Genomic DNA, 12409 nt, shown 5'->3' with positions numbered 1-12409 from the left:
AAGCTGTATGCATTTTTAAATATGTAAAAATGCATAAAAGTTCACAAATTAACTAGTCAAAAATGCTGGCAAGCATGCTTTGGGTTGATTTAAGGACTCCCCCCAAATGAGAAAGACCCCTTTAGCTGCAATCAAAGGTATTCTTACAGATATTCTACACAGAAATGCAGCATATCTGTGACCTTAGTTTCATCAAAGCTGTGCTCTAACTCCTTGAGTTAATTTAGCTTGCCCAAAAGATGTCCCTAAAGTATAGCAAGAAAAAGGATCTCAAAAGAAAGGAATAACAGGAAAGAAAAAGGGAAACACCTTATTCTATGTCCTTTTCAAGTAAAAATTCAACACAGAGTACAGAAAATTCAAAGCATTCTCAAGAACTGTTTAACTCTCAGAACATTTTATGAAACATCAACCCTTTCCTGCCCACCAACAGATTCTCAAAAACATTTGTATTTTCACTTTTGAGTATGTTCTTTTACTGTATATAGGTATGGAGACTACCAAGTCAGAACTGATAAAATATATCTAGAGTGCCAACTTTACAAACACAATATATTTTACTGGCCCACAGGAATTACACAAGGGTAACTATGAGACTTTCTCTAATCAGAAATATTCTCTTAATCAAAGATCCCAATTCCATGTGTATTCACAACTTAAAAATAGGTCCTCTATTTTGAAGAGACGTGAAACATTAAATCACACTAAATAAATATCAATTAAAAAACAGTAAAAAATATTTGCAAGTCATATATCTGACAGAGGGTTAATCTCCATAATATATAAAGAACTCACACAACTCAACAACAAAAAATCAAACAACTCGATCAAAAAATGGGCAGGAGACGTGAACAGACATTTCTCCAAAAAAGATATGGATGGCCAATAGGCAGGCACATGAAAAGATGTTCATCATCACTGATCATCAGGGAAATGCAAACCAAAACTACACTAAGATATCACCTTACACCCATCAGAATGGCAAAAATAATCAAAACAAAAAGTAACAAATGTTGGAGAGGTTGTGGAGAAAAAGGAATCCTCATACACTGCTGGTGGGAATGCAAACTGGTGTAGCCACTATGGAAAACAGTATGCAGATTTCTCAAAAAATTAAAAATAGAGATACCATATGACTCAGCCATCCCACTGCTGGGTATCTATCCAAAGAGCTTGAAGTCGGCAATTCCAAAAGTCCCATGCACCCCTGTGTTCATCGCAGCATTATTCACAATAGCCAAGACGTGGAAGCAACCTAAGTGCCCATCAACAGACGACTGGATAAAGAAGATACGGTATATATACACAATGGAATACTACTCAGACATAAAAAAGAATAAAATTGTCCCACTCACAACACGGATGGACCCTGAGGGAATTATGTTTAGTGAAATAAGCCAGATAGAGAAAGACAATCTCTGTATGACTCCACGCACATGTGGAAGTTAAACATGTAGACAAAGAGAACAGATTAGTGGCTAGCAGGGGAAAGGGGAGGTGGGGGATGGGCAGAAAGGGTGAATGGTGCACCTACAACACGACTGACAAACAATAATGTACAACTGAAATTTCACAAGGTTGTAAACTTTCATAAACTCAATAAAAATTTTTAAAAAACACACATAAAACAGTAATCATAACCGAAGACTGAAATGTTTATGGGGCTGGCCCTGTGGCCAAGTGGTTAAGTTTGCGTGCTCCGCTTCGACGGCCCACGGTTTCACTGGTTCGGACGCTGGGCACAGACATGGCACCGCTCATCAAGCCATGCTGAGGCAGCATCCCACATGCCACAACTAGAAGGACCCACAACTAAAAATATACAACTATGTACTGGGGGGATTTGGGAGAAAAGGGAAAAATAAAATCTTTAAAAAAAAGAGGAAACATTTAATGACAGGTTCAAAATATATAAGTAGCATTAGCCATTAAAGAAATGCAAATCAAAACCACAATGAGATATTTCTTCACACCCACAAAGATGGCAATAATCTAAAAGACAGATAATCACAAGTGTTAGCAAAGATGCAGAGAAACTGAAACCCTCATATACTACTGATGGAAATGTAAAATGGTGCAGCCACTTTGATAAACAGTCTGACAGCTTTTCAAAAAGTTAAACACAGAGTTATCACACGATCCAGCAATTTCACTCTTACATATATACCCAAGAGAAATGAAAACACATGCCTACCTAAAAACTTGTACATGAATGTTCACAGCAGCCTTATTCATAAAGGCCAAAGAGTAGAAACAACACAAATGTTCATCAACTGATGAATGGATAAATAAAACAAAGTATATCATAAAATGAAGTATTATTTGGCAATAAAAAAGAATCAGGTATGATACATGCTACAATATGGATGAATGTTGCAAACGTTGTGCCAAGTGAAAGAAGCCAATTATATACTTTATTTTATTTATTTATATATTTAGTTTCAGGTGTATAACATAGTGATTCGACATTTATATACACTAGGAGATGATCACCACAGCAAGTCTAGTCACCACCTGTCACTGTAAAAAGTTATTACAATATTATTTACTATATTCCCTATCCTGTACATTACTTCCCATGATTTATTTATTTTATAACTAGAAATTTGTACCTCATATTATACAATTTAAGTGGGCAAATTATATAATATGTGAATTATATCTCAAAGCTGTTATATTTAAAATATCTGTAAGTAGGAAAGGATAATTAAATGGTGAACATAGAACATTTTCTTATATGAAGCTCTAGTGCTAACTGCATATAAATCTGGATCCACACAATTTAGAAGATACAGATTCCAACATAATTCAATTCCTTTATGTCAAGAGGTTAGTTAATAATGGGGCATGGTATAGTTGTAAGAGCTCTGAACTAAGATTTAAGGACTAGGACAGATGCACAATGTACTACTGATAGTATTATATGTCTAATAAAATACTGTCTATACCTGCAATGTACAAAACAGGAGCCACTAGCCACATGTCATTGTTTACATTTAAATTAATTTAAATCAAATAAAATTAAAAGTTCATCTTCTCAGTCTCACTAGCCACCTTCAAGTGCCCAGGAATATGGGTAGTGCCTATCATATTGGACATCACAGGTATAGAGTATTTCTATCATCACAGAAAGTTCTATTGGATGATGCTGGATACAATATATCTTCTGAATGAATGAATTTAGAGTGCACTCTAGAGTCCTTACATTCTGCCTTTATATAATAATGTTAAAATGGACATCACCTCAGTGGATCTGTGTTTTCCAAAACTAAAATTAATTGTGCAGAACAAAATAAATACCACAAACACCTTTAAATTTTCCATTGAACAAGCTATGTTATATAAATATCAAATATTCCAGAAAATATTCTCTTTTCTGGAATTCCAAATATTCTTCTGCAATACTACTATCCAAATGAAAGAAGTGCATTCTATCAGAATAAGAACAAGTATAGAGCTTTGTATGCTATTAACTCCCCAAACAAGAGTCTACAGGCTTTTTTTTTTTTTTGAGGAAGATTAGTCCTGAGCTAACATGTACTGCCAATCTTCCTCTTTTTGCTGAGGAAGACTGGCCCTGAGCTAACATCTGTGCCCGTCTTCCTCTACTTTACATGTGGGATGCCTACCATAGCATGGCTTGCCAAGCAGTGCCATGTCTGCATCCAGGATCCGAACCAGCAAACCCCGGGCCGCCGAAGCAGAACGTGCATACTTAACCACTGCACCACTGGGCTGGCCCGAGTCTACAGATTTTGACTGAATCATTTGAACCCTTTTTGATCTCAATGCTCCCAAAGGTAAAATAGCGACTCATTTAGAAAAGTCTTAGGGCTGGCCCAGTGGCGCAGCAGTTAAGTGTGCACGTTCTACTTGGCAGTCTGGGGTTCGCCAGTTCAGATCACGGGTATGGACACGGCACCATTTGGCAAGCCATGCTGTGGCAGGCGTCCCACCTATAAAGTAGAGGAAGACGGGCACAGATGTTAGCTCAGGGCTAATCTTCCTCAAATAAAAAAAAGGAGACACAAACTGTCCTAAAGTATAAATCCACAAATAGTTTATGGGTCGAGTCTTGATGGAGTCCTTTTCCAATCTAGGCTTTCTAAAACCAAGGTCACAGTTCTAACAAAGGAAATAACACCTGAATATGGGATTTTGGTCTTGGTGTATTTTAAACAACAGGTTTTGGAAGGAGAAGCTGCATAAAACTTGAATTTGTGGCTCCTGATCAGATAGATGCTGAATGTGCTAGAGAAGATTTCACTTGGGAGGTGGGAATGGGAAGAACAGAAGAACCTTTTTTGAAATGTAGTTTATAACCCAAATCAAGGTTAAAACAAGGCATTTTTAAATGAAGAATCAGATTCCATGAGGGGAAAAAATTACCACTCTAACACAACGTTTCTTAACTTTGGTGCTATTGACACTGTGGGCTAAATAATTTTTTGTTGTGGGGGGCTGTCCTGTGCATTGTAGAGGGTTAAGCAGCATCCCTGGCATCTACCCACTCAATACCAGTAGCAACCTACCCCCAATCTTCTAAATGTGACAACCAAAAATGTCTCCGGTCAATCCCAAATGTCCTCTGGAGGGCAAAACTGCCCCTGGTTGAGAACCACTGGTCAAACATTTACTTTTACTAGCTAATCTTCCTTTCTTCTTTTCAAAAAAGGCCACCAAGTACTGCACTGACCATACTTATACTAAAATAATTATTCACTGTTTACTTAAAATTTCCCTGGGCATCCTGTATTTCTATTTGCTAAATCTTGCAAGGCTATGTGTGACAGAAATAACATTGGAAAGCCACAGTCCCATGCTAGATATGTCCCTGCCCACTTCCACTGTGCTCATTAAAACAAGCTAACAGACCTAAAAAAGAAAATATATCAGGATTCTTTGATAGCCCATTCTATTCAAACCCGAAGGATATCACAAGGCCTTGCTGATCATAAACTGTGCTACAGCTCAATGGAGGACTTACCATTGGGGTCTTTCCTGAATAGAGTATTCATGACTGTAGCATGGAGTTTCACACTATTCCACTCTTTCACTATTAGTCCAGATGCCTGAAAACGTTCCAGTACTCGATCAACTAATTCCTGCAGCCTGGAGAAATTGAAGAAAGAAGTACAGAAAATCTTAGCAGCCTCATGAACTCCTGAATACTAATTCAACAATGTTTACAGAGCATCTGCTCTGGTCCAATCACTGTACAAGGCCCCATGTAAGAAAAGGAAGACTAAAAGGCTGTAGTCCCCATCATCATGAAGCTCACAGCCTTGTGACAGATACGGAAACAATAACTGTAATACATCACGGTGGTCATTGTTAAGGGGGTAATCACCTGTCCATGGAGAGGGCCAGGTTTTCACAGGAGGTTTAAATATGGTCTTGAAGGAACATGGAAGTTCATCATCTTGAGAATAAAGCTGAAGAAGCCAGGCTCAACAGAGTTGCCTAAAAGAAGTGCTTTATTGGTTCATCCAGTCACAGAACCAAAAGCCACTGGGACTGATGTGTCTCTGTCAGGATCAAATGAGGTCTGGTATAACACTAAGACATTTGCTCACTGGGAAGGAGCATGCGCTGTGAAGATCCCAGTAGCCTTGGACACTATACTAGTGTTTCAATGAGGTGGAAGAGTAGTACCAATAAAGACAACTACGGGAAAATCTATAGGCTGCTTGACTGATGCCGCATATGGACTCTGGGTAGCTCTAAGTGCTAAGGGTTTTGCAATAGGTGAGTTCTATCTCAATGACGGCTATTCATTCTAGTACCTCCACCAGAAGTTATTCTTGCACAGGAAGTTTTCATTCCGTTCAGGTGTTTTGCTCAACAGTTTCAACAACTCCCTTTAATATTTCTTGTAAGACCAGTCTGTGGTGATGAACTCAGCTTTTGTTTATCTGGAAAACTATTTCTCTCTCCTTCAATTCTGAAGAACAACTGCTGGTTGTGCCAACAAGAGGGATCATTATCCCAGTAAGTGTGTGGTGCAGCAGATCTTGGTCCTAGGCCTCAGGAAATAGCCATCTTCTGTGACCACCCACTTATCTGATGTAAAAGCCATTGTGTCAAAACATCCACCCTGAGCTTGGAGAAGCTCTTAACACTGGTGCTAACTGGGAGGTCCGCATCAAATGACAGAGCAGTGCAGCTGGTGACAAGTACAGGGAGGAGCCTGCACCTTTCAACTTATCCCTTGGCCTTTTTTGAGATTTGTGCTGCATGCTAATTGACTTCCCTGGCTCAAAATAATTTTTAATTAGTCATTTGTATATTAATCAGCAATAGATTTCAGTTTTTATATTTTACATTTTGAGAAGTACTAGTAATACTCTTTGTGTCACACACTACCTCTTTTCCTGGATGAAAGTAGCCCTGAGACACAGAGTTCATGAATCTTCCATTGCTTCTTGGGCCATGGCCCTGTGGTGAGCACTATGGCCAGTGAGCAGCTTCTCCTTGAGCAGGGCTGGATGGATTTGTTTTACGTGAGACATGGGCCAAGTCTATCTTGTGCGGCCCATTTGTGAGAGCTTGCCTCAGGCAGAGTTGTTCTGGCTGCAGCAGCTAAGGTGCTGGAGGCCTATCTCTAAGAGGACAGAAGCCTCTGGTACCCCTAACCCCCATTTATCTTTCACCCACTTAAACGTGGGCAAAACAACCCTTTCCTGCCTCCACTGCATATGCTGCAGCGAGAGTTATTTTCCCCCAGAGATGAACTCAGGAGCACAAACAATTCTTTTCCCCTTCATGGTTTTCAGTCACCAAAGTTCCAAACTAATCTTCTTAAAACTTTAATTTCTTTATCTTGTCTTTTATGAAATACTGTCTATGAACCAAAGAATATTTATAACATGAGTAAGCCACAATTAATAATAAGAAAATAAATACCCATGTCCCCTCTACCAACCTGCAGAAATAAAGGACTGGGAAAAGTGAGGCACTTGCCTTGGGCACAAAATTTAAGGGGGTGCCAAAAAACGCAGTACTCAAGATAAATCATGTTTTAATGCAATATTTTTAAAAATAAAAATTAATGCAGAAAGAAATCACATTCTGATGAACAGAATATCAAAATTCTGAATGAAAATGGGATCAGTATTACTGCATTCTCCTTTTGCCTCAGGCTCCAATGTGGCTTAGCATGGGATGGAACATTACAACATGCCATTTCCTCAGGATGCTCCCTGCTCTGGTGTCCCCGGTGACTCTGCTGCCTGCCACAGCAGCTGCTGAGGCAGCCTCATGACCTCGGCACTCTTCAACATGCACATTTTCTTATTTTTTTTTTAAAGATTTTATTCTTTTCCTTTTTCTCCCCAAAGCCCCCCAGTACATAGTTGTATATTCTTCGTTGTGGGTCCTTCTAGCTGTGGCATGTGGGATGCCGCCTCAGCGTGGTTTGATGAGCAGTGCCATGTCCGCGCCCAGGATTCGAACCAACGAAACACTGGGCCGCCTGCAGTGGAGCGCGCGAACTTAACCACTGGGCCATGGGGCCAGCCCCCATGCACATTTTCTTAACAGGATTCCTCCACTTAGCAACTGCCAACTGCCTCAGCTCTATGCTTTCTGTTCCCTGGGCTGGAGTCTCCACTCCCTCCCTCCACCCACGCAAATCTCACTCTCCTTCCAGGCCCAACTCAAATTCCCTTTTCCATGAAGCCTTTCTAACTCCCCTAACTGCCCCACTCTCCCATCTCTGGGGTGAGCAGTGATTCCGCCCTTCTTTGAGATGCCGCCCCACTTATAATGTGTGCTTTCCTTAGCATTCTCAAGGATGGTCGCTTAATGTTTCAAGTCTGCCTGTCTCCTTCCCCTACAAGATTGTATGTTCCTCAAAAGTATGTTATATTTGTCTTACACCTGCCAGAGCACCCTTATACTTGACTTTCAGTACCTATTGGCTGTGACTGGTTAACTGATGGATTTGACTGATTAAAAACTAAGAATTGAAGGTGAAAAATAAACATGGTCTTGAAGAATCATTAAAAATTCATACATAAAACCAGGGAAGGAAGGACACTTCGAGAAGAAGAAAGAGCATGTGCAAAGACACCAGCGCATGCACTGCCACAGCTTATCTGGGAAACTGCCAACTGTCTGATACAGCTGTACCAGAGCGAGAGAAAATGGGCACTAGAGATGAACCGGAGGTAAGTGGTGGTCAGACCACTGAGAGCCACCGAAACTTTTTAAAAGGGAATGATGTGGTCAAATGTCCATTTTTGAAAGCTGACTCTGTGGCAGAGCAGAAAATGCTTTAAGAAGGGGAAGAGACTAGAGGTACAGAGGTCAGCTGAGTGGTACTATAATAGTAGAAATAACAACAAACATGAAGTAGCAGGCACTGTTCTAAGCACTTTATAGCTGTTAACTTATTTAATCTTCATAATAAATTATTATCCCTATTTTACCAATGAGGAAACTGAGGCACCAAGAAGTTATGAAACTTGACTAAGGTCATATAATAAGTGGCACATCCAAAATTAGAACCCATGCAGTCTGGCTTCAGAGTCCATGCTCTTAAGGACCACGCTATAAAGGAGAAAAGGATGAAGATCTAAACTATGGCAGGGGCAATAACTGAGACAAGGGAATGGACTCAAAAGAGATATGTGAGAGAGAAGCTGGTGCCCACTCTAACACAGCAGGGCGAAGGGAGAGGAAGCAGCTGAGAGTGACTCCCAAGAGTCTGCCTGAGATAACCAGGTGGGTCACTGACCAAGGAGGGGAGCCGTGGAGAAGCAACTGCTATTATTATCTTGTGTTGTTCTGGGAGAGGTTTATACTGTGTGTGCTTCTGCATATGTGGCACGGGATATCAAGTAGGACATATCCAGGAGATAAATGGAGATATAAGCCTCAAGATCAAGAGAAAAATCCAGGCCAAAGATACAGATTCAGGAGTCATTAGTGAAAAACAGGAGTTAAAGTCATGGGACAGATGCAGTCATGGGGCGACAGGGACTCAGAGCAAGAAGAAGAGGGCTAAGGACAGAGAGAGAAGCCCATGGACACTCCTATGTAAGGAAAGTGGCAGAGAAGGAAACAGCAAAGACAATCGAAAAGGAAGACTTCAGCAAGGCTGAAAGAAGAATTACAAGGGGAAAAAAGGAATAATCAGTATAGTACAATGCTATAGAAAAGTAAAGTAGGAAAAAGAGCAAAACGTGCCTACTTATTTCTCACCATTGGAACGTTATTAGAGAACTTTGCCAAAGCAGCGTTGCTGGCACACTGGAGACAGCAGCCTTGTTACAGAGGACCAAGGGAGAAGGCAGAGGAGGGGCGAGGAGATGAGTGCACATAAACTCTTTCAAGAAACTTGAAAGGAAGGAGTCTAATGTCTTGATAATGAGAAGATACAGAGTTGAGGACAGCCTGTTTGCATGTTTTCAATGAGGAGAATGAGTTGAAAATGCTCATTGACAATAAGAAATTATCCAACAGAGAAGGAAGATGAAACTCGAGGCAATAAAGAGAATTAACAGAACAAGATCTCAAAGGGGACAGGAGGGCTGATGTGCTCACAGGTGGTGGGAATACAGAGGTGAAAAGAAGTCCCTGCCCTTGAGCAGCTTACATTCTAGCGGAAGGACACAGACAGTAAACAAATATACATATACTACATCAGATGGCGCTAAGCACCATGAAGAAAATGAAATGAAAAAGAGGGAGAAGTGATTGGGGGTAAGTGTACTATCTTAGATAGGGTCATCAGGGAAGGCCTTCCTAGAAATTGACATTTGGGCTGAGACCTGAGGGAAGAGCATTCCAGAGAAAGGGAACAACAAGTACAGACATTTGAGGCAGCATATGCATGGTATGATTGAGGAATAGTAAAAAGCCAGTGCATAGAGTGAGACTGGAGAGAGAGATGATGAGGTTGGAGAGGTAGAGAGGACTAGGTCACACGGGCTTACACAGGGCTCTTAGGCCCTTGTAAAGACTTTGGCTTTTACTCTGAGTGAGGTGGGGAGCTTTTGGAGGCTTTTTAGTAGAAGAATGACATGATCTGACTGACATTTTAAAGAAAACCTCTAGTTGCCATGTGGAGGACAGATGGTGACGCGGACAAGGATGGCAGCAGGAAGGCAGTTAGGAGGCTGTTGCAACCACCCAGGTGGCTGGGGCGGCAGTGGTGGAGGTGGTGAGAAGCAGTAGCTTTTCTGATATGCTAAAATCAAGAGTTAAAGTTGATTCTAAAAGAATTTTTGTCCTGAACAACGGAAAGATTGAACATTAAAGAAAACAATACACTCAAGGATTCATGAGAAACCCACAGTGGGGAAGGGCAGCAATGAAATGGAAAAGCAGGCCAAAGCGTGCTGTGAAGGTACCTGTGCATGTGTCAGCCAGGGCTGGAAACTTTTTGGTGGGCCATAGGGAACCAATGAAGGTTTGTAAGAAGCAAGATACACAGGGGAAAATTAAAAGTATGGAAGCCAGTTAAGAGAGATGTTATGCTTCCTTACATAGTTAATTTTTTCCTAAATACAAAAATAATACATGCTCATTATAGAAAAAATGGAAAATGCAGAAAAGTATAAAAAGGAAAACATGACCTCACCATCCACAAACATTTAACTTTTATTATATAATTTTTAAACCTTTTTATACAGATACACATCAATTTAAAAAAGACAAAACATTTTTTATAACCTGATTTTTCATTTAATATACCCTGAATATTTTTTCAAGTCATGAAATATTTTTCTAAAATATCATTTCAGATACCTTTTAGAGGAGTTTAAGCCAGCAATGAGAAGGGCTAGCCAATAAAATACTGCTAAGGATGGAGAAAGAGGACTGATTCAAGAAAACAACCTTGTGGGGCCGGCCCTGTGGCATAGTAGTTAAGTTCAGTGCAGTCCACTTCAGCAGCCCAGGTTTGAGGGTTCAGATCCCAGGCACAGAACTACACCACTCGTAAGCCATGCTGTGGTGGCGACCTATACATAAAATAGAGGAAGACTGGCACAGATGTTAGCTCAGGGCTAATCTTCCTCAAACAAAAAAAAGAAAGAAAGAAAGAAAGAAAGAAAATGACTTTGTCTCTCCATTCCTAAGGGGAAAATAAAATACATTCATACTGCACATCACTCTGATTTTGCAGTTAACTGATTACATTAATTGTGCATATGGATCTCCAAGCAAAGACCTACATTATAATGGGTCTAAAGTTTCTCACTAACACCAAAGAACCACAAAGTTTTGAAATATTTCTAAATATTACAACGTGACTTAAGTCTAACATAAGCAAGCACTTCAAAGTCCACTTCAATTACAAATCACAACAGAAGGGGGCCTTGCTTCTCTCTTTCCTCTATTAAAGAAAGAGAAGTGGAGAGAGTCCAACTACGTAGAAGCAAGGAGCAAGAAATGCTACAAAAAGGGAATTAAATAGACTAAATGAAAGAAACCAGTTCTACTGATGTCTTTCTGGAAAATTATGATTTCTGTCCAATTTACACACTTAGAACTTTAAAGGGACTAACGTTCTTTAAAAATTTCTAATCTAACCTGCTCGTTTTACACAAGAGGAAATGAAACACAGACAGACTGAGTTGTTCAAAGTGAGGACAGAGGGACCAGAATCCCATCTCCTGGCAGCCAGTTTTGCTTTGTGCACTCCATGAAGGCTGGCTCTTTATCTTCTTCACTGCTTTCTCCTGGCACCTACATTAATGCCTAACTGACACATAATCAGTGCTCAACAAATAGTTGCTGCATGCATGAATTCACAGATAACAAAAACTTTGGAGTTCTATTAAGAGAACTTAAGGGTGCTTGGGTACAATCACTAAATTTCAGGTTGACATCATGGATACTACACTTGACAATATGTCAATATTTTTCCAACAGTATAGTCTTTCAATTCTTACTCCACTCATCCTCTCCTGTTTGATTATGAATGAGTCATCAAGCTTCTCTATGCCTTTGCTTCCTCATAAGTGAACTAAAAGTAAAAAAGGGTTGCTATGAGAAAAAAATTAATTATTCTTAAGCAGCTTTATCATTTAGTGCTTTGTGTTTAAAAACAGAAGCCAGTTACCAATGCCTTAAATCTAAGCTCTTTAGTTTAAAGGCCTCTAAGTGCTACAAAGCTCAAGCATTCCAGAGCCATCTTTACAGATATGGAGTTGTGCTGCAGAATGATCACTGCCTCCCTTAAAAGTGCAAACTTAATTCAGTTCTATCCAATTAGTATTTCGTGAGTGCTTACTGTATACAGGCATTATGCTAGTCACTATAAGAATAAAACACAAAGCAAACATAGTCCTTGTTATTAAGGAGCTTACAATCTGTTAAGAGAACCATAAAGATGACTTTGATAATGACACCAGCAATGTGCTTTGTGTACTTTAAAAGTGGAAGAGATTATAGCTGG

At 40.0% G+C, this 12409-nt stretch overlaps 1 protein-coding gene across 4 annotated transcripts in view; it reads right to left on the bottom strand.

Annotated features, from left to right (window-relative positions):
- ASCC1 (activating signal cointegrator 1 complex subunit 1) overlaps positions 1-12409 on the bottom strand; it is a 113223-nt gene that overhangs the window by 23525 nt on the left and 77289 nt on the right. For all 4 annotated transcript variants that reach the window (XM_046653641.1, XM_046653643.1, XM_046653644.1 and 1 more), the window contains exon 8: positions 4988-5112. In XM_046653641.1, coding sequence (XP_046509597.1) covers positions 4988-5112 — 125 coding nt within the window. The remainder of the gene's footprint in view (positions 1-4987; positions 5113-12409) is intronic.

Source organism: Equus quagga, chromosome 2, assembly GCF_021613505.1.
Source record: "Equus quagga isolate Etosha38 chromosome 2, UCLA_HA_Equagga_1.0, whole genome shotgun sequence".
NCBI classification, from domain to species: domain Eukaryota; kingdom Metazoa; phylum Chordata; class Mammalia; order Perissodactyla; family Equidae; genus Equus; species Equus quagga.
This window is presented reverse-complemented; position numbering and strand designations above follow the sequence as displayed.